This window comes from Camelina sativa, chromosome 19 (genome assembly GCF_030686135.1).
Source record: "Camelina sativa cultivar CO46 ecotype springtype chromosome 19, ASM3068613v1".
NCBI classification, from domain to species: Eukaryota; Viridiplantae; Streptophyta; class Magnoliopsida; order Brassicales; family Brassicaceae; genus Camelina; species Camelina sativa.
In genome coordinates, this window is record NC_141898.1 from 14119404 (window position 1) to 14141921 (window position 22518).

The 22518-nt window shown below is 35.0% G+C and overlaps 4 protein-coding genes across 5 annotated transcripts; 2 read left to right on the forward strand and 2 right to left on the reverse strand.

Annotated features, from left to right (window-relative positions):
* Positions 1-13: 13 nt before the first annotated feature.
* On the reverse strand, positions 14-2602 carry LOC104766392 (rho guanine nucleotide exchange factor 8). Its single transcript, XM_010490268.2, has 7 exons — positions 2172-2602; positions 1971-2087; positions 1721-1875; positions 1561-1635; positions 1200-1472; positions 807-1127; positions 14-690 (listed from the first exon to the last, which is right to left on the reverse strand). Exons 1-7 carry the CDS (start codon positions 2425-2427, stop codon positions 313-315), a joined length of 1575 nt encoding a protein of 524 aa, XP_010488570.1. The 5' UTR covers positions 2428-2602; the 3' UTR covers positions 14-312.
* Positions 2603-4415: 1813 nt separating this feature from the next.
* LOC104767847 (putative F-box protein At3g19560) lies at positions 4416-7845 on the reverse strand. The gene is made up of 6 exons (XM_087501139.1): positions 7281-7845; positions 6884-7174; positions 5167-5602; positions 5095-5120; positions 4906-4998; positions 4416-4591 (listed from the first exon to the last, which is right to left on the reverse strand). The coding sequence occupies exons 1-6, from the start codon at positions 7843-7845 to the stop codon at positions 4416-4418; spliced, it is 1587 nt and encodes a 528-aa protein (XP_087357265.1).
* An 853-nt stretch (positions 7846-8698) lies between these two features.
* Positions 8699-10197, forward strand: LOC147920559 (uncharacterized). Its single transcript, XM_087500915.1, has 2 exons — positions 8699-9872; positions 10163-10197. The coding sequence occupies exons 1-2, from the start codon at positions 8705-8707 to the stop codon at positions 10195-10197; spliced, it is 1203 nt and encodes a 400-aa protein (XP_087357041.1). The 5' UTR covers positions 8699-8704.
* Positions 10198-15791: 5594 nt separating this feature from the next.
* On the forward strand, positions 15792-19009 carry LOC104766393 (uncharacterized). 2 transcript variants are annotated; one of them, XM_010490270.3, is made up of 5 exons: positions 15792-16108; positions 16250-16290; positions 16506-18035; positions 18103-18235; positions 18329-19009. In XM_010490270.3, the coding sequence occupies exons 3-5, from the start codon at positions 16530-16532 to the stop codon at positions 18883-18885; spliced, it is 2196 nt and encodes a 731-aa protein (XP_010488572.1). In that variant the 5' UTR covers positions 15792-16108; positions 16250-16290; positions 16506-16529; the 3' UTR covers positions 18886-19009. The 2 variants fall into 2 exon arrangements, with proteins under 2 accessions (XP_010488572.1, XP_010488573.1); XM_010490271.3 differs by lacking the exon at positions 16250-16290 and having other exon boundaries at positions 15795-16108.
* Positions 19010-22518: the final 3509 nt, after the last annotated feature.

A 22518-nucleotide genomic window follows, 5' to 3' on the forward strand; every position in this document is an offset into this window, starting at 1 on the left:
ATGTGTCATGCTATGGTAAGAAACATTGTAGTTTTATTGTATTGATGATATCCCACTATATTGAAAGTCAAAAAAAAAAAAATTAAGAGAACATTTAAAGATTATGGAACAACCACAAACATGTACAAATTAAGATAGTTATCTTCTTTTTTAAAGAGTTTTAAACCCCTTAGCTAAAAAAGACTTCTCTATCCGAGGAAGAAAGACGGAAGGAAGCAAGGGGGGTGTGATATCAATTCATTTGCTACTTTGCTTTCATCCTTTTTGCCTATCTACTCTTTTATGTTCTCTACAAAAGTATTTCATGGTTAGTTAATGTCTATCTTTGGGGCTTCTAAAGCCGTTCAAATTCTCTAACTTCTCCAAGTACGAGAGCTTTTTCGGCGTAAGATTTGGCGATTTAGTATGTTTATCGCCGCCTTTGGAACTATTATCGTTCCAACCCATGAAATCCAACAAAGTCTTGGAGTAGTGCGGGTCAAGCTTCTCGGTTTCTTCTCCCGAGTTGGAAGATCCCGCTGACTCGGAATCCGTCTCTGTTGTTCTCCCACCATCTGATGTTTCTTCGGATGAACCCTGCTTTCGTGCCAATGAATCTGTGTAAAGAACATCTTCTATCCTCGACATCACTGTGTAAGCCAAGCTCTCAAGTATCCTCGAGTAACTCTCCAAAACCGCTTGCCCAATGTCCTGTATTTATTAAACCAATCATTAGTTCAGATTTTGTTTCTTGTCACTCAAGGCATATATAGTAGATGAGGGCTCAATCTCATAGTTAAGAATTTAGACATTGTTTTGCATTTTACCTTGTTAAACTGAATCTTGGAGATGTCAAGGGAAGATTGAGGAAGACCGGGGAATTTTTGTTTGAGCAAGACCAAGATCGTCTCAGCTCTCTCTTCGAACAATTCTCTCTTCTCCAAGCTAACTGCTGATCCCCAAGAAGATTTGCTGTCCTTTGTGTGAAGCTTCCTCTTCCATATCACAACAGATGCCTCAATCCTGTTTTTCAGATCCAACACTTTGTGCTCTGTTGACAAGTCCAACATCGACAAGAACTGCTCTGGATCAAACCACTCCTCTGTTATGCTCTTGTAGATCGAATCCCCGAGGCTTGCTCTTCCGTTCTGTCAACAAGTATGAAAGCTTAGAAGCCATTTATATAGAGAAAAAATAAAAATGTAATTTGATTGATTTACCTTTGGGAGAGAGTCTATGTAGCTCTCGGGTATTGCCATTTCTGAGAGGACTTGAGCATTGATAGCCATCGCAGCTTTCTGAACTTGTGTGACTGAATCTTTTTGGAAGTAAAGCATTCTCCGAGACGGTTCAGATAAACCTCCAGGAGGAACTTTCACAGGAGGGAGCCACCACTTGTCGTTTGACCGATCATTCCTCGCTTGCTTCCCTTCTTCTGAATCTCTTGAGACATACCAAAACTCGTTGTGTCCTCTGAAATTGTCCAATGTATCCTGAAAAATGTTATCATGATCATCATTAATCCATCAAACGCTAGAATATACAGCTATATTCAATACAGATCCAAATGGAGACACTTACGATCAGCATGGCATCGAGTTTTCGAAGAGCTGGAATGTTCATAAGAAGATCACCTCTTTGTCTTGTCACCATAATCTACAAAAAAAAACACAATAAACATTATAAATTATTCGAGAGAGCTCGAACATTAATGTATTTTGGTTCTTTGGGAAATCCGAACCTCAGTGCAAACTCCTTCCTTGCTCGTTTGCTGAGAAGGAACAAACTCGACAATGTGATCAGTCACAGACAATAACCAATCAACCTCTTTCCTCCACCTTGCTTGTCTATCTTGCGGCATTGGTTGTAGCTTTGTCTGTTCCCCGAATATTGACGCTGCACATAATATCATCGTACCACCAACACAATCTTTAGAAACAAAAACCCTCATAGTTACTTGTGGAAGAAGAAACATGAAAAGAAGATATTACCTGCAAGATTTGTGATGGCATTGGAAAGTGCCAGAGCAGAAGATACGCCTTTTCCACCACCGGACATATCTTCTCCAAGAAGTAATTTCGCGAACCTGTCTTTCATCATCTCCATATCTACAATATTTTTTGTGAATATTAGTGATTCTTTTTAAAGAAACAAAATATTGGAAAAAGAAAAAAGGAAAAAAAGGTTTAGACCTGCTTGTTGTCTGTCGGATCTTTTTCCGGGCCGAGTAAGAGGGGAAATCATGGGACGGCTGCTCTCTACGGGACTTTCAGCGAAGCTGTCGGAGTTTTGGCTTTCAGGCGTGCTGGATTCGACAAGATGAGAATCTCCGTTCTCCACGACAATGGTTTGAGATTGTTGTTGTTGTTTCGTCGTAGATGAATCAAACATTCTTTTAAAGTTGAATGATGTGGAAGCGCTTAGTCTTCGTTCCAACGCTGCAACCATGGTACGACAACGTTCGCTTGTTTTCTTGCCCCGCAAGTTAAACCCCTTTATTCCTTTAAAATCCAGCTGAGCTAAAGATGATACAACTCTAAGATTTTTGTTAAACGCATTAAAAAAAAAAAGAAGAAAACTCTTGTTTGGTTTGAGAATGAAACAAAATTCTTGTGAACAAACGTTTGTCTTGGATTTTTAAGGAATTAAAAGCATTTCAAATGAGAAAATAGTAAATCAAAATTTAGGAAGTAAATCTTTTTTTAGGATTCGTTATCTTCTCTTTTTTTTTTCTTAGAAATAAAAACTGATGGTTTGTGGTAATAGTGACGTCCCACGAAGCACGGAAAAGACAATAAAACTCCACAACTGATTCAACTTTCTTATGGGAGGAGACCTACGTACCACTCATCAAATAGAGTATTTAGTTATCCGGGCCCAAAATTATGTCTTGCGATTTTTCGAGTTTAGAACTTACTTAAATAAAGTTTTCGTTTATTTCGCTTTTGAAATTACCTTTGGTTAGCGTCGGAATTGGTCAACTATTATCTAGAACAGTGTATATAGCCTTGTCTCTTGAGGGATGCAGATTCTGCTTTGCATTGAAGTAAGACTACTGCTGCCTCTATTCTAAGTTTCTAACTATGATGAGACCAGGGACTACAATTTGCTGCTCCAAAGTGACTACAGCGACTCAGCTCACTCCTCTCTCGCGATCTGGATACACACTTCTAAGCCTCACTTTTCGCTGATTCCATCACCGTGGATTCTTTCAATGCATGGGTTGATATCAGAACCAGATCATATCTTCCCTCTCATTTTAGGGAAGCAGAAACTTAACGCAAGCAACGGTGTGCAACACGCAACACCTGTCGTTGTCTTCAAGAAAATAGACAGGCAGATACGAAAAGGACAAAAAAAAAAATGACATATGAAACAACATATATCAAAGTTTAAATGTACTTACTTAAGTCATTCGATACAATACCCAACTTTAGTTTCAAATCAGCAAAACATCTATATATACATTTTTTTTAAGTACATTTTGGGTTCTACCCTTATATTTGTACGTATTTAAAAATTTATTTACAAAGTTAATCCCTAAAAAATTTCCAAAAATAACATTACTTTAGATTTTGTTTCCTAAATATTTTACATACCATTCCAACTAAAAAAAATACAGCAGCATCAATATGAAAACAAAAACTATGATATATTTAACCACATCTTCTATTATGTATTGAAGATATTCTATCTTTGAATCCTTTGCAAACAAAAGAAACAACAATTTGATTCCTATTTTGTTTTCCAAAACCTGTGAGCTTTGGTTTTTAACGTAAAAAAAACTTCGATTCACATTTATTTAAGTATTATAATTAATATATATAAACTTAATAAAAATTTAAAATATTACGAATATATAAAATTAAAAAATTTAAAATACTATATAATATGGTTATATAGTAGATGAGTTATAAAGTGGACATGTTGGAATTAATAAAATATTATTAAATTTATGTTAACACGGGTTAAATTCTCATTTTATCATGGGTTCTTTTTTTTTTATGGTTGACAAAAAAAAAGTGACTTAATCATAGCGTATAAATGACTTATTATGTATTTAGATCCCTTCTTTTTCTTATAATAATTAAAAATCAAAATAGAATCTGAAAGCACTAAACAAAACAAACTAAATATAACAAACAATGGTCATGAAGTATATTGTGGGTTATAAAATTAATATAAACATTTAGTCGCACAAATGGTCGAGAAATTTAGTTATTCATCTATTTGAAAAAACATCAAATATTTAACAAACAAATACAATATAAAATATAAATAATAATAAAAATTATATGCATGCGATATATCGCGGGTTAAATCTAGTGTTTGTAAATAAAATTGACCATTGGATAAAAAGAGAAGATGTATTGTAAGATATTACTAATAATAATCTCCTCCTTTTTTGTTTGCCTCCTACAGGCTCTGGACCTTAATTACTGGATCTGCACGGAACTTGGAACATAAGAGAACGCATTTTTTATCTGATCCATTTCTCTCGAGTACCCATCCTCTCCAACCATGATAGTTCTTTCCTCGTAGTCATCCTTGACCCATTCTATACCACAAACAACTGCTATTTTCTTCTCCTTATCAATGAAGAAACTTTGAACTACAAAAGAAATACCATCACATAGAGAGTAAAAACATAAATGAATATCAACTTTAAGGAATTTGCTCCACGACACTACATCTGGCTCAATCTTAGTTGTAATCCATATCTCCACCTCATAGCTATGATCAGGCCCGGCTCAAACTTTGCTTAGACCCAGTGCTATTTTCTAAAAAATCCCTAAACATATACAATTTTTTTCAAAAAAAAAAAAAGTTACATGTAAAATTTTTTTTGGACCCTTGGACCCGGTGCTCTAGCACCCCCAGCATATGTCTTAAGCCGGCACTGGCTATGATCCGGCCGACACTTACAAGAAAGCACCGCAAGCTGCTCTTCTCTAACACAAGATAGAATCACATTACATCCAGGATCAAACGGTAAATAGAGACGTGGTCTAAATCTTTCTGTTGTAAAATCAAACGAGATTACAAAAGTATTTCTAAAACAATCAATAAAGTAAGTATTGCCCTTCAAAGACACGCGTCGTTTTAACCACATACCAAACTGAGGAATGGTATCAAGAACCCTCCAAGAATTAGAATTAAAATCATAGATTTCATGTTTTGCATTACCGGTCAAGCTCAAGTAATAACCACAAGACTTCGAGGTAGTTCTTGTTGTCGTATCCTATAGCATATGAACCAGATTTGTGGTGATTATTTTCAATCCATCTGGTTTGCCCCAAATACGGATTCCACACGACAAGCCTCGAGGAATCTTTAGTGACTAATAACAACAAGCCGTTGCACTGATAGACTACTTCAGATATATCGACTCGACAAAGCATTCCACCTATCTCCTTTGGAAAGTCTTTGATGTTATGTAGATTGAATCTTCTTGTTGTTGACATAAAAGATTCACGAGTCGTTGAAATCATATACTCCTCCTTGATTGCTTTACCACAGTGCTTCTTTGTAAAGCTCCCGTCTTTGGATAGAGCGTTCCATCGTTTGCAAGTGGATCCAACAGCTTTCAGAGAAGCTATCGAAACTCTAGAGAGTATCTCCTCTACAAATCACACGGAAGATCAGAGATGATCGTCATTGTTCTCAAATAAATAATTAGGGTTTTTCTAACTTTCACGGTTCTGTTTTTTTTTTTTTTTTTACTCTCACGGTTCCTTTTTATAGTAGAAGACACAAAATAAAGTTTAAGCCCAAATACTATAATTGTGTTGAAGTTCTACATAGAGTCCAAACTCCAAATTATATTTTTACGTTTTGATAATTACTAATAAGGCCCAAGATAGTTAGTAATTGTGTAGATCCAAATTAGTTTATGGTAATATCTAAGATGAAACCTACTGTTCCTTTTTTCTTTTATCCTTTTTACGATCTTTCCTAATGACCAGCATTAAAAATAAATTAGTAGTTCGAGATCTTTATGATAAATCAAGTATTCAGTGAGCAAAGATTTTATTTCTCCTAATAGGAATTAGCAGTTAGAGATTTATAATCCTTTCTTCATAAATCATTAGTTTTCTCGGTTCCAATATGTCAAAACTACAATATACCATCTTCTTTTTGCTTCAAGTACTCGAACGTACGTTAGATAAATTATACGTGCACACTAGTGTTTTAGTGTCCCAATCGACCTCGTGAATGAATTGTGTTATTATTGTTTTTAGTGTGTTGGATTCATGGATTAAAAATTCCATGATAATTTAGGAACTCTGGCAATCTGTACACATACACCTCGGCCTTTCTATTGGCAGATTCATCACCTTGGATTCTTGGGGGAGGGGGCTATGGAATATGGAATACGCAACACTTGCGGTAGCCAGCAGTCGTAAGAACTGACAGGCCAATTTGTATAACACTTATCAAATCAAGGAGGACTCGAAGGAATTCAGTAACTTATCTCATGGAATTTTTTGAATCCTGAGGGAGTGAATAAAAGTAGGTCCTTCTAAACAAGACCTAAGTGACCCCCTTATTTTTGGCAAGAAAACAAGTATATATGATTAAGCTTTTGGTAAAACCAAAACATGTATTTAATTCCTAATGAGATTTTTACATCTATGAAAAGAAAAAAGAAAACAACACAAACAAAAATCCAAATCATATTTGGGTCTTGAAAGTAATTAGAAACAATTGACCAGACCAGTTCAAAACAATAATAATTAAAGACTAAAAGAAAGAGATGATGTGCAAGAAACAAACAAAGGTGTTGTTAAGTTACTGGACCTTAACTATTGGATCTGCACCGAACTTGGAACATACGAGAACACATCTATGAGATCCAATTTTTCGAAGCACCCATCTTCTCCAACTACGATAGATGTCCTACCATGTAAGCCTTTACCACAAACAACTGCTCTTTTCTTCTTCTTATCAACGAAGAAACTTTGAACTTTAAACTGAGATAGAAAGTAAGATTTACGCACGAGTTGAATATCAACTTTAAAGAATTTGCTCCACGACATAGCATTGGATTCAATCCTAGTTGTAATCCATATCGCCACCTCATATCTACCCCGACACCTAACAAAAAGCACCGCAAGCTGCTCTTCTCTAACACAAGATAGAATCACATCATCATTGAGTTCAAGCGGCAAATGCAGACGCGGTCCAAATATCTCTGTTCGTAAAATCAAAACATATTACAAAATCTTGCCCTTTATGAGCAAGAAAGTAAGTATTCCCCTTCAAAGAAACGCCTCGTTTAAACGATATATTATAAAAACTAGGAATGATATCCAAAACCCTCCACGAATTAGACTTAAAATTGTAGATTTCATGCCTTGCCATTGCAATATGATAGTAATCGTCATAGAAAAGCCTCAAGATTTTGTGGTTGTTCTTATTGTCGTATCCTATAGCATACAAATCAGATAAGTGGTAATCGTTGCTAAGTTGGATCCATCTGGCTTGCACCAAATACGGGTTCCATACCACCATCCCTGAGGGTTCCTGAGTGACTAATAACAATAAACCGTCACACTGATAGACTACTTTAAATTTATTGACTCGACAGAGCAATTCACCTATCTCCTTTACAGATGACAAGCCTTTGATGTCATGGCGACTGAATCTCGTTTGTGACATATCAATTAGAAAATAATACTCGCTAGTCATTGTAATCATACACTCCTTGGTTGCTTTACCAAGGTGCTTCTTTGTAAAGCTCTCATCTTTGATTGGAGTTCTCCATTGTTTGCAAGTGGATCCAACAGCTGTGAGAGAAGTTATCGAAACCCTAGAGAGTATCTCTTCTACTAGTTCCCACGAAAGATCAGAGATGATCGTCATTGTTTTCAGATAAAAAAGTTAGAATCTTTTCTTATATAGACAAATAATAAAGTTAGGCCCATATATTCTATTAGTTTTACACTACATAAATTATAAAGTTGGGCCCATATTCTATAACTAATAATATATACCATGTACGTATATAATTTAAAGAAGAATTAACCGAACTCAAAATCGGTGTTTCATAAATACAAACAAAATGAGATTAGAATTAGCCCGAATGCCTGATTAATCAAACTCATAACTAACTAGTCGAACTTGAAATTCTGAATGTCGGAGCTTAGATCATTCAGAGATAAGTCTTTTGTCGATAGGCAATGTGAATCTAAGGCCAACACTGCACATGAAAATTAAAGAAATGTTTTTCAATGATTTCACACTTGCCCCCGACGTAACCAAAGAGGAATTTTGGGCATTTATTGCTGCCACAAAGGCGGTCACTATTTTGCAAGAACCATGTGACTATATATTTATGCATAAGCACCTTCTCTTTCTTTTGCTTCAAATTTTGAATCGATCCTTTGGAAATATGTTGTAATAAGTAATTAACAATATTGGGCTGTATAGCCCATATAAATTAATGTCGGTTTTTTAGATGATTAGGTCAACTTCTGTATCCGAGACCATGATATATATATATATATTCAAACACAATGTAACTTATAATCTAAGAAACACATTAATACAATACAACAAGGTTTCTTGACATGGTAAACAATACAACAAGGTTTCTTGACATGGTATCAGAACCCTAAGACCTAAAACTTCAAAGAGGCCTTAGGTGTTCAATCTTGTGATATAGAATTCCGCACAAACACTTTTCTTTGTTTTTCAAAATTTTTCGTTTCTCTCTTCACCGATGTCGACTTCACCATCTACGTCATCGGCTCTCGCAACAGCAATAACCCCATCCCGTCCTGAATCTTGTCGAACCATATCACCATATGATTTAACTTCCGGTGATAATCCCGACACTTTAATCTCCAAACCTCTGTTACGAGGTTCAAACTATGATGAATGGGCAAACAATCTTAAACTTGCTCTCCAGGCCCGGAAAAAATTCGGCTTCGTCGACGGATCCATACCTCAACCACTGGAAGACGATGTTGATTTTGAAGACTGGATCGCAAACAATGCACTGGTGGTGTCCTGGATCAAACTTACCATTGAAGAAAGTCTCTCCTCCTCGCTGTCTCACCTCAATAACTCTCATGAACTCTGGACTCATGTTCAGAAACGGTTTGGTGTGAAGAACGGACAACGAATTCAACATCTCAAGACAAAACTGGCTAACTGTCGACAAAAAGGTCTTGCTATTGAATCTTATTATGGTAAACTGACTAAGTTGTGGGGAAATCTTGCTGATTATCAGAAAGCTAAAACTATGGAGGAAGTACGTCGAGAGCGTGAGGAAGACAAACTCCATCAGTTTCTCATGGGTCTCGACGATACCTTGTATGGTGCCGTTAAATCATCTCTGCTCTCTCGGGTCCCGCTACCGAGTCTCGAAGAAGCATATAACACTTTGATTCAAGATGAGGAATCCAAGCTTTTGAGTCGCATACATGAAGAACGGTCCGACGGTGTAAGCTTTGCGGTTCAGACCAATGTTCCAAGAAAACCTTTTGTGAACAAAACTTCTTTGATCTGCAACGTATGTGGTCGCACTGGTCATCTCGGAGAAAACTGCTTCAAGAAAATTGGTTATCCAGAATGGTGGACTGACAAATTTTTTAGTCCTAAGCCTGGAGGTAACAGCGGCACTACTTCCGGATCTTCGGCTCGTGGTGTCACGACTACATCCGTGGGCTCAATGTTTGGCAAAGGCACAACTTCAGCTCATGTGAATACTATCTCTACACTGCCACCTTCACATCACCCTGTTTTTCACACTGCTACGGTCAACAATCCCTCACCTTTAACATCAGCTGATCGTATTGGTCTTAGTGGTTTGAGTAACGATGATTGGAATCTTCTACAGAACATTCTTGCTGAAAAGAAATCTCGCTCGCCTAACCCTCCCTCGGGTATGTATTTTTTTGAATCATGGATTATCGATATTGGTGCCTCTAACCACATGACAGGTTCTCTTGAATATTTGGTTGATGTTTGTGATATGGCACCGGTTATTATCAAGCTTCCTGATGGTCGTTTCACCTCTTCTACTAAGATCGGCCGTGTGGTTTTTGGTTCTTCATTAAGTCTTCACAATGTTTTCTTTGTTGATGAGTTGAAGTGTCATCTTATCTTTGTTTCTCAGTTGACTAGAGAGCGCAGTTGTGTTTTCCAAAATACTGATCGGCTGTGTATTATTCAGGATCGCACCACAAAAACGCTGATTGGTGCGGGTGAGGAACAACAAGGTCTTTATTTTTTTAAAAGAGTAGAGGTTGCAGCTGCTGTTCATCATGTGGATTCTACGTCTACAGAAGTTTGGCATTCTCGTTTGGGACATCCCTCTTCTACTGTTTTAGATATGTTGCAGTTTTTGGATTCTAAAAATAAATTTGATTCAACGTCCTGTGATGTTTGTATTCGAGCAAAACAGACAAGAGAGTCTTTTCCTTTAAGTTATAATAAGACGAGTATTGCTTTTGAACTAATCCATTGCGATCTTTGGGGACCGTATCGTACTTCAGCCATCTGTGGTTCTCGGGTACTTTCTTACTATTCTTGATGATTATTCCAGTGCAGTTTGGATTTATCTTCTACCTTCAAAGACAGACGCACCTACTCATCTTAAATTTTTTTTGGCTCTTCTTGCACGACAATTCTGTGCTCAAGTGAAAACAATTCGCAGTGATAATGGCTCCGAATTCATTTGCCTCAAAGATTATTTTGTTCAACGAGGCATTATCCACGAAACTTCTTGTGTTGGCACACCGCAACAGAACGGCCGCGTCGAACGTAAACATCGTCATATCTTAAATGTCGCTCGTGCTCTTCGGTTTCACGCTAATCTCCCAATAGAGTTCTGGGATTATTGTGCGTTAACGGCTGGCTACCTTATCAACCGCACTCCTACACAGATTCTTGCTGATAAAACTCCTTTTGAGCTTATCTACAACCGCCCTCCGCCAATGAACCATATGCGTGTGTTTGGTTGTCTCTGTTACGTTCACAACCAAAAACACGGTGGTGACAAGTTTGCAACAAGGGGTACTAAATCGATCTTCATTGGTTATCCGTTTGGCAAAAAGGGTTGGCGTGTTTACAACCTTGAGACAGGTGTTGTCTCTGTTTCTCGAGACATTGTTTTTCGTGAAACGATATTTTCGTTTGTCGATGATGAAACTACTTCACCTCTCTTTAGTTCGTTTCCATCGTCTATTGTTCCTCTTGCTGACTCATTTCCTGATTTCTTTGACGAGCAATCTGTGTCATCTTCAGCAGTCATTTCACCGAAGGTTCCTCAGTCAGAATCCATCCCACCTGCGACTGTGGACTCAACACATCCCTCCTCTGACACACCAGTTCTTGCGTCAGAACCTGACTCTGTTTCAGACACTACTACGTCTGCATCAACCGAAACACCAGACTCCGTTAATGCTTCTCCTACTCCTGCAACCAACACATCTCAACAACTTGTCCCTACATCTTCGTCTAATCCCACCGAGATTACTCCGGCACGAGAACAGCTCGGGTTTGGCCATCGCACAAAACGACCACCTGTGAAACTGGCGGACTATGTCACCTCTTTGATCTACTCGCCTCCACCCTCCATGACACCTTATCAGAGACTTATCAAGCTTTCTTATTCGCCATTACATCTGGCCAGGAACCCAAGACCTACAATGAGGCTATTCTTGATGAAAATTGGCGATTTGCGGTCACCGATGAAATATAAGCCTTAGAAGCTCTTCAGACGTGGACAGTTGTAGATCTTCCTCCAGGAAAACACGCTATTGGTTGTAAATGGGTTTTTCGTTTGAAGTTCAACGCTGATGGTACGCTTCAGCGTCACAAAGCACGTCTTGTAGTCCTTGGCAATAACCAAGAAGAAGGAATCGATTACTCCGAGACTTTTGCTCCTGTGGCCAAGATGATCACTATTCGGGCTTTCCTCCAACAAGCAGCATCCTTAGATTGGGAGGTCCATCAAATGGATGTTCATAACGTTTTTTTACATGGTGACCTTGATGAAGAGGTTTACATGAAGTTTCCTCCTGGTTTTCGTACGGGTGATCCGAATAAGGTGTGTCGTCTTCGCAAGTCTCTCTATGGGTTAAAGCAAGCTCCGCGTTGTTGGTTTGCTAAGCTAGCTGAAGCCATGAAAAATTTTGGGTTTGTTCAAGACTACTCCGACTACTCTTTGTTTGTCTTGGCTACTAATACTGCCCGTCTTCACGTCTTGGTTTATGTTGACGACTTGATTATCACTGGGAGTTCGATTCATGTCGTCAACGAGTTCAAACACTATTTGAGTTCCTTTTTTCACATGAAGAATTTGGGTGTTCTGCGTTATTTCTTGGGTCTCGAAGTAGCTCGAAGTCCGTCTGGCATTTATCTTTGTCAATGGAAGTATGCTCTCGACATCATTGCTGAAACAGGTCTTCTAGGTGTTCGACCAACCACTTTTCCGTTGGAACAGAATCACAAGCTCGCTTATGCGAAAGGGTCTCTGTTACGGAACCTACACGATATCGCCGTCTTGTTGGTTGCCTGATCTATCTTGGTAACACGCGTCCGGAACTATCTTATGCCATCCATATCCTCTCCCAGTTCATGGCTTCTCCTCAACAGGCCCATTGGGACGCCGCTCTTCGTGTAGTGTGTTACTTAAAGAATAGTCCAGGTCAAGGCATTCTTCTTCGCGCTAATACGCCTCTTACGTTAACAGCATGGTGTGATTCGGATCATGCGAAATGTCCTTCTTCTCGCCGTTCGCTCACTGGTTATTTTATATAGCTCGGTGGTTCTCCTCTGTCTTGGAAGACAAGAAAACAAGATGTTGTTTCTCGTTCTTCCACCGAGGCCGAATACCGAGCCATGGCGGACACCGTAAGTGAACTCCTCTGGCTTCGTCAACTTCTTCCTTTCCTTGGTATCCAAGTCACAGCTCCCATTACTGTTTACTCTAGTCTATCTGCGATCATGCTTGCTGCCAATCCCGTTTTTCACGCTCGCACAAAACATGTTGGTACGGACTGTCATTTTATATGAGACGAAATTATACGTGGTACCATTGCTACTCAACATGTCTCCACTACTACTCAGCTCGCGGACATCTTGACGAAAGCATTGGGACAAAAACACTTTGAAGCTTTTTTGGACAAGCTGGGTGTTTGTAATCTCCACACTCCACCTTGATGGGGGGGGGGGGGGTATTGGGCTGTATAGCCCATATAAGTTAATGTCGGTCTCTTAGATGATTAGGTCAACCTCTATATCCGAGACCATAATATATATATACTCAAACACAATGTAACTTACAACCTAAAAAACACATTAATACAATACAACAAGGTTTTTTGACAAACAAAAACACCACTCCTAATTTGTAAAAGGCTGACTTACATGACTTTTTTTCTTACGGGATTCCCATAATTTGTGTTCCTTTAAGTGATCCTTCTCACACATCTTCTTATTAATTGAGGAAGAACAAGGTTACAATCTTGTGGTAATGTATAACATTCAAACTTGAAATGTTTGCGATTTCTTGTCACGGGTCATGTTTGGAAGATACTTGGTAAACCCTAATAAATGTGTTCAATTCAAAAACCACATTCCTTTACTAGTATTAAATTTAGAAAGTCCCTACTTTATTTAGTTCGAACGATTTTATCAAGTCAAATATATCGTCCCATTTAAAGTTTTGGAAATGCAAGCAATGCCAATTTAATGAAAATTGACTAGACAATACTGTAGTTTGTGGAATGGAAGAAATACACGAATCGAATTAAACTGTGATGTATAAAATTAACAAAATGACACACTCGATTAGCAAGTCGTTGGATACTAATAAATGATAAGTAATGGTGATATTTCTTCAATAAATGCTAACCAAATTATTTGCAACTGTGGAGAAACTAGACAAAAAGTGTCAGTGTAATGGAATTCTCCAAAAATAGGAATATTACTGATGTCTTTTGTTTGTATGCATCTCTTGTTTTTATTCTCCACTTCTTTCTTCACCCTACATGATTTACAACGAATCACAATCACAAATTTGTGAAATTAATTTAGTTCAATACCATTGTAACAACATTCCACGGCCGTTTTGCACCCAGCTGTTAGAATTAATAAAAACCAAACACGAGTTTATAATTCCCACAAATATGTTTTTCTTTTATCAAAAGAATATTCTCTTCACTTAATCGTTTTTTCTACTCACATTTGATTCTCTCGCCAGCAAATACTAAAATACTGTAATAATAATTTCATTAATACGAAAAAGATTACATATGTAGTTAATTACAAAATGATTTTACATAGAAAAACTAGATTGACCCAAATTAAGAGTTTAATTACTAAACTAAGTCATAACATGTGAGGGTTAGATGAGTTATTTTTTTGCCTAAAATACCCTTTTTTGCTTTATTAGTAAAAAAAAGAGTCAAATTTACCTTCCCAGAATTTTTTTTAAGAAAATCTAAATATTTTCAAAAGTCTATTGGACTAGTTGTGACAGATTTATTTGTATATGATAGATTGTTTTTGCACAACGGATTTATTTTTGTATGACAGATTTTTTATGACAGACTTATTTTGGATGACAAATTTTTTTAGCTACATTTATGACAAATTTATAATTGATGACAAATATTTTTTTCATGACAGACATATTTATAAAGACATCACAGATTTTCACAATATATGACAGATTTGTAAAATGTCTGGCATATTTATTTTCCACAGTTATTTCAGATTTATTTTATTGATTAAATGTCTGTAGTAACATGACATATTTTTTTACAGAAAAATAATTATTAGGTTGACCTCTAGTGATAACAGATTTGTTTTAAGTTACAGACAGATTTTTTAATTTAACCAAAAATCTGTCGTTTGATAACAGATTTATAACATTTAAAAAAAAATTGCTAAAATGACATATATGAATACCATATGTTATGGTAGGTTTTTTTACGCTATGATAGTTTTTTTATTTGCTTTCAAAAATCTGGTGTTTGATAACAGATTTATTAGATGTAAAATGTAAATATAGTGACAACAAATTTGTTTTACGTTATATTTTTTCTGTCATATTTTTATTAATTATATTTTTTATAATCATATTTTTAAACTCATATATTTAAAGCATATTTTATACATTTTAATTTTCCTAAATCATATTAAAAAAATTAACATCATATTTTTATATATTATATTATATTTTCATAAATCTTATTTTAATATTTCTTATATACATTATTTTCAGTTATAATTTCATACATTATATTTTAAATAAAACTTATTTAAACTATATATCTTAAACTTCATATTTTTAAATCATATATTTATACATAATTGTTTTATAAACAATTTTTTGAATATTATTTTTATACATTATATTTAAAATCATACTTTATTTTTAAAAATTATATTAAAAAAATAAACATCATATTTTTTAACCATTTTATATTTTTCAATAATCATATTTTTAAATCAAAATATTAAATGCTATATTGTATTTTCGTTTATTTTTAAATTTAAAAAAAAACAAATTTTCTGGGTTTTTAGTCTATTTTTTAATTATTTTATATTTTTCATTAATCATATTTTCAAATCAAAATATTAAATATTATATTGTATTTTCGTTTAAAATTAAAAAAAAAATTGGGTTTTTAGTCTTTTTATCTAAAAATTGTGTCAGTCTAGTTATTGGGGATAATAGAGTGTTAATCTAGAAATTAATTGTCAAATTTGTGTCAAAATTGTATATTTTTCCCTTCTAAAATTAAGAAAACAGAACCGAAATAAAGATAAAACTTGATTAGTTCGAAAATAACGGAAGGTAGTTTTGTCCTTTTTTCGAAACTACAAACACCGTTCTTGATGATGATGACGTGTAGCTTCGCTTCATCTTCCCTATCTCTTCATATAGTGTGATAAAAAATAATAAAAATAAAAATGTTTTCTTTAGATTTCAATTTTCATTAAGACAAGTGAATCAGCTTGTCCCCAGAGAGGATCTTATCTGTGTAAAATTTACGAAACCTTCGACGAAGTCATAAGCTTGGGATCTCTCTTCAAGTTTGACTCGTCTGCTCATTTCTCTCTCTCTCTCTCTTCTTGTTACTTGCAGGCGATGACTCTTCGTTAGGTTTGATTGAAATCTTCCTAATTTTGATATTTTTTCATCTGGGTTTTACATTTTCTTAACTAAATTCACAGACTTTATTGAGATTTTTAAATAAGTTTTTGTAAAGATTTAAGTTTTTTTTTTTTTTTTTTTTGGGTACAGAGGAAGAGGAACTGAGGTTATTACAAAAGCTTCCATATTTGGTTAGTTTTGTGTTTTATTGTGTCAATTTAGTTCTAATTCTTAAGAGAGAATATTCAAATTCGTTATTTTGTTTGTTCTTGTATTAAATTCAAGAAGAGCAAAAAACAAGAATCATGTTTTTAGTGTATTAGATCGAAAAATTCAGAACTAGGGTTGAAGATCTTGCACTGTTTATGAGATCTAATTTAAGTTTGACCTTTTTTTGTTGTTGCAGAGAGGATATATAATTTAAAAAACAATGCCTGAAGGGAAACTGAGATCAGGAGTTTATAGATCATTTATAATGTGTGATGATCCAAGAGATGTTGTTGACTGTGGTGCCATTAAGAAACAGAGTAAGAGCCGTGGTAGATGTGACCGTCCTTCTAATGCAAAGGAGAGATCGGAAATGGCGGTGGTGGCGCCTTCACGGAAGAGTACCGAGGATGTTCCTTCTCATTCGTCGATGCAGCTTTTGAGAGTATCTAAAGGGATTCAGAAACTGAACGTTGCGATTGATTCATGGTCTAAAGGGTTTAGCTTTGAGGCTGCGTCTAGGCCTGAGGATATAGCGAAAGATTTGTTGAGAGGAGCGCTTGATTTGGAAGAGTCTTTAGCTATGCTTAGTAGTATTCAAGAAGATGATATTAAGCAGAAACCGAGTGTTTGTAAAGACGGTAGAAGAGACTTGCGGTTTCAGAGATCAATGTCTGATAGATTCGGAGAGCGGATTGAGAAACGGACGATGGTTCAAGAGAATGTAGCATCAAAAGATTGTTATGAAGAGCTGAGAAAAGTGATTAGAGAAAGCTTTCTTAGGCAGAATCTTGTGTCACAAACAAAAGGGACTAAGACTCGTGTTGTTAGAAGTGATCATTTTGCTTCCTCTTCTGGAGCTGCGTCGTCGTCAACGAGCTCAAGCCAATCTTCTATGGTTTCTGGCTCTACAAAGTCCTCTGCTTCGTCTGATGTTCCACGTAGAGCTCCAAGTTTGATTGCTAGGCTTATGGGTTTGGATGTATCATCAACGCAAGAACAGAGCAAAAGCGTCCTGGATCATATCGATAAAGCGGATATCGTAAAGCTGTCATTAGAAAGACAAGAGCAGAAGATGAAGATGAATAAGAAGGAGAGTCTTGAAACTGTTAGATGCAACTCTACAAGAGAAGCTGTTTTACAAACTTTGCCTGAAGAGAATCCTTCAACTATAGTACTCATCAGACCGATGCGTGTTGTTGTACAACCGGAAATGGAAGAGAAGCCGGGAAACAAACGAGTGGTTGTACCTAGGAAACCGAGAATGCAAGGAGAGGTTCATCCAAGAATGATTAATAACCAGAGAAAAGATCATCAATTAGCCAAGGGAAGCAACAACAAAATGAAGTTACCATTAAGTGTGATGACCAAGAAAGAGAAAGAACCGAAAGAGATGGTGCGGAAACTAGAACAGAATGAAGGTAAGGTGATCAAACCAATGTCTCCGAGCGATGCCAAAGCTGTAACAAAAGATCGAAAACCGATGGAAGGTGGCAACAAAACTAACAAAAAGCTTGTTGTCAAGAAAGAGGATATTGCTGTAGGTAAAGACAGGAATAGACCTCTTAAACCACCCAGCAACACTGCGACTCAAAAGAAATCGAACAATTCTTCAGACTTATCAAGAAACAAGAGTGGACGTTCCAGCAGGTTGAGATCTAGCTCTAGTAGTGGTGAGCAGAAGAGTAGTAGTCGGGTAAAGAAGTCCGGTGAAGCTAATAGACCAAATGTGAGCAATCAATGAATACTTTCATTTCTTAACTTACGTAGTTTCATTAACTCTGTTTCTCATCTAGGCCAAGAAGAAACTTCGGAAACAAGACAACGAGCTCGGTACAGAGAATAATTCATGTTCTTCACAGGACACGCGTGGATCACCTAACCAACTCTCTACAGAAGAAACCACATCTTCAGAGTTTCACAATCAAGGTTATTACTTACTACAGTTCTCAACTCTCAAGATATGCTTAAATGTTTGTTTCTTTTTAAAAGTCTCCTCATATATACTTTGTTCTTGTAAAGGTCATTGTGACAATGGAGAAGTTTCATCTTGTGCTCCCACAGTTCAGCGTTCACATGAGCCAGAAACCTCCCAAATCTCTCTTAAAACATTCCTATCTAGCTCCTCAGATTTTATCAGCTACGCAGAGGATCTCTTCGACATCAACACCAACACCAAAGAATCAGCCTTTCGAAATAGAGTTAGCATTGTGACAACAGACCAAAGACTTGCACTAGACTTTGCCAAAGAAGTCGCCAGACGTAGAAGCCTTCTACTAGCAAAACCAATGTGTCCCCAACGAGGCTCAGTGGACATTGATGAGTTGTTAAGGGAAGTCTGTGATGAGTTTGAGTCTCTGAGAAGTTACAGAGACACGTTTTCAGAACAGAACAGCTTCGTTAAAGAGAGCATTCACATGGTGTTGGAGAATGATCTTAAAGATAAGAAGACTGAGATGACAAGTGGAGTTTGGGACTTGTGTTGGAGAAGTGAGTTTCAGATCGATGAAACTTACCAAGCTGTAGTTGACTTAGAGAAACTTATCTTGTCAGGTTTGATTCAAGAAATCATCACTTGAGTTTACCAAGAATAAATGTGTTTCCTGAGGAAACTTTCCTCTATTTTTGTACCTCGTAGGTTTAATTCTCGTACTTTTTAAATTCTTTGTAACCAGTTCAATAATAAAGTATAAATAATTCAAATATCAGTTAAGAACATACACAAAACTTCATACAATCTAAAAATGTTGGGTTCACCATTTTTAGTACTTGGCTATTAATTATTAAACAAAATTTGCTAGAATCATATAGAAAGAGACGCAAAGGAATTGGTCACACAGCTGTAATCAGCAAAGCATATAACTGAAAACCTCACAATGGTCAAACTCGCCACGTCTCTCCCCAGTATCGTGACGTGTATCCCTCATACTCTTTTTTTTTTTTCTTTTATCAACTATAAAATTCCAAAACTATCAAATCTTCAAATTAACAAACTAATTATAATTCTCGATTACTCAGACAGAAGACGACAAAAGAAGAGAATCCCAAAATGGCAAGTTTATCCACTTACAGCTTTCCTCTGTAAACAATGCACTCATCAGTCATCACAGGTGCAACACATAGAGTTCTTCTCCCCGTCACGACAAAACACTTCCACGTCGATAACTATTATTTCTTCTTTTTGTTTTTGTGTTTACTGATCACTATATATTTTAATCTTATTGCTACGGGATCAATTAACGTTATCCTGTACGTTCTTGGACCAAAATAATAAAAACCACCGCCGAGACAGTCGAGCAAAACATGAAAATTACCAAAAGGTGAAAAATAGTATAGATTAGTATGATACTATAGTGAATCTATTAATAAGGTAATTACAAACCGAATAAGTTTGTTCACTCTTGTGGGTTTTTGGGCCTTTTGGCTTATATTTTCGATTTTTGGTTCGTTTCTTGTTAAAAATAATTTTTGACAAGAATTTTGAATCAGTTTCAACTTTTTTGGATAAAAGATCATAGCACGTTCAACAAATATCTTGAATTAGTAATTTCAACTCTTTTGGATGGCCAAACTGTGATCATATCGGCATTAGATATGGAAAACCAAATTCTTATTATTGTTACTAGGTGAATACGCGCTTAGCGCGGGTTGTTGTTTAGATTTTTTTTTTTTTTAAAATTACCTTGTTTTTTTTATTGAAAATCGTTTTAAAAGAATTATGTTGTCTATTCCTGTAGTTAGTTTTTGTTATTTTGTGTGTTTTTATGTAGTTAATAAATTAAGATATATTTAGTTACAACTTGTATGGTAAGATTCATCTTTGACTCAAAATATTAATTATATTTTTTCATATATTCATATGATTATTTCTATACCTACAAAAACAATATAGGATATACTGACGCAATTCTATGCAATTATGTTACTTATATAGATAATGTTTCAAACTTGCTTAACTTGATTCTAAAGAAACAATTTCTTATTCCATATATTCTCTTATGTTCTAGCACTCGAGTTACATGCATCATCATGGTAGGCTATTGATTAAAATCTGGATTAACATAATTTAAAAAAGATATGTATAACTATAATTACTTATTTGCTTCATGATTTTTCATATGAAAGAAAAAAAGAAAGCTAAAACTAAAAAGTCATTTCAGTAAACATTCTTAGATCTCTCACTTTGCATAAATGAGAGTGTGTCTTGTCTTGAATTTATTGGTACATCTAATATCTCCATGTCAATGTTACTAACTTACCATAATGTATTAAATTGAATAGAGAGAAAATCATATACATATGATAATTAGTTAATTAGTATATGATCTTAATGAAAAATTTTATTTCCCTTCATTAAGTTTAGATAAGAGTGTCTTTTGATTTTCCTTCAATTAATTTGATTAACATTATAGTTATGAAAGTTGGCTAACTTTCTCCATATGAATTATTTTGGTATGATGATGTGGCATTCACATGGAGAAAGTTGGCCAACTTTTATATATATGAGTTTTCATATGGTATAGTGGTCAGTTATTAACTTATTAGCATCCGAACATTTTTTCTTCGAAGTGTAACTTTTTATATATTGTATTGCAATGCAACAGATTCCACAAATGGAGACAACCATCTTCTTCTTTTTTTCTATGAATGTTAATATCATCATGAAGATGAAGTAAAAAGTTTTAGCTTTACAATGTAAAAAGTCTATGCTTTTGAATATTTGACAACAAAAAAGCAAAAAAAGAGATAAAACAAGGAGTCAGTCGTCAATTAGTTGCAAATTCACTTGATGTGGGTTCATGTTATCCATCTTGGATAATCATATATATAGTTCATCCATCTTCGAATTTAGAAGCGCATGCACGCAAAAAAAAGTTGGGGAGATTTCAGATATATTTACAATGTCAACAACGTTTAAAATCTTGGAAAAGTCGTAGTAGTTTTTTTTTTTTTTTTTTTTGTTTTTGCAAAAATAGAAAAACTAGGAGTCTCTTTAATATAGAGATTTTTGCAAAAATAGAAAAACTAGGAGTCTCTTTAATATAGAGATGAATGTAAAAACAAATCGGTGCTAACTGCTAAGCCCATATTTCATCTCATAGGTCCAAAACCGACCTTAAGTAATTAAAAAAAAAGTGTCAAACTCTTGTTACATGGATCGATCGATGTAAAACACTTTCTTTTGTCGTGAGAAAAACATTGCCACTTTATAGCACCCGACTAACCCTTAGCAAGAAATAAAACAAAATAATCAGAAAATTAATCAAAATTAGTTATAGAGTTATTTTATAAAATTAATACAAAATAATATATATATATATATGATATTAATTAGAGAATATGTATAGTTTGATTTATGTTAATGTCAAGCCACAATATAAAATACAAAATTATTAGTGTTTTCAAAATGGTAGTAAACACATAAAAACCTATTTTTAAAACCAAATTAATGATTTTTTGTTAAAATTTTGAACACAAATTATTGTAAAATATCATAAACTTTCAATCCAAATGTTTAATAACTGATAAAAGAACAAGAACTGTTTAATCGGTAAGGAGTAATCGGATTAAGCAAAGAATATTCAAATGACTTATTTCTTTAAAGAATTAATCATTAATTAAGGTGGATAAAATGGATCTAACGATTATACAAAAAATAATTAGAGCTAGAAGAAGATTTTTTGAACAGGGATCCTACCCCTTACTAAAACCAAAAGTTGAAAAGAATACTACTAAAACTCTAACATTTATCGAGATTAAACCAATAAAAAATTATTATCAAGTGAAAGTAGTAAATTCATTATCAATATACACTTAATCCTAATGGTAAAAGTAATTAATACTCCTACAAAGTTTTGGAGTACTCACTATATTCTTAAACCATGAAGATGGCAAATGCAAAAGATCAAAAGATGAATGGTGCCAAAATGAAAGAGTTTATTTTTTTTTTCCACAAAAACGTTTTGTAATGATGTCATACAAAATGGAAACATACTAGATTTTAACCCGCGGTACACCACGTGCATATAATTTTTATTATTATTTATATTTTGTGTTGTATTTGTTTGTTAGATATTGTATGTGTTATAAATAGAGGAATAACTAAATTTTCTGGCCGTTTGTGTGGCTAAATGTTTATATAATTTTTAACCTGTAATAAACTTTATGACTATTTGTTTATTATATTTTGTTTTTTTGTTTAGTGTTTGAAA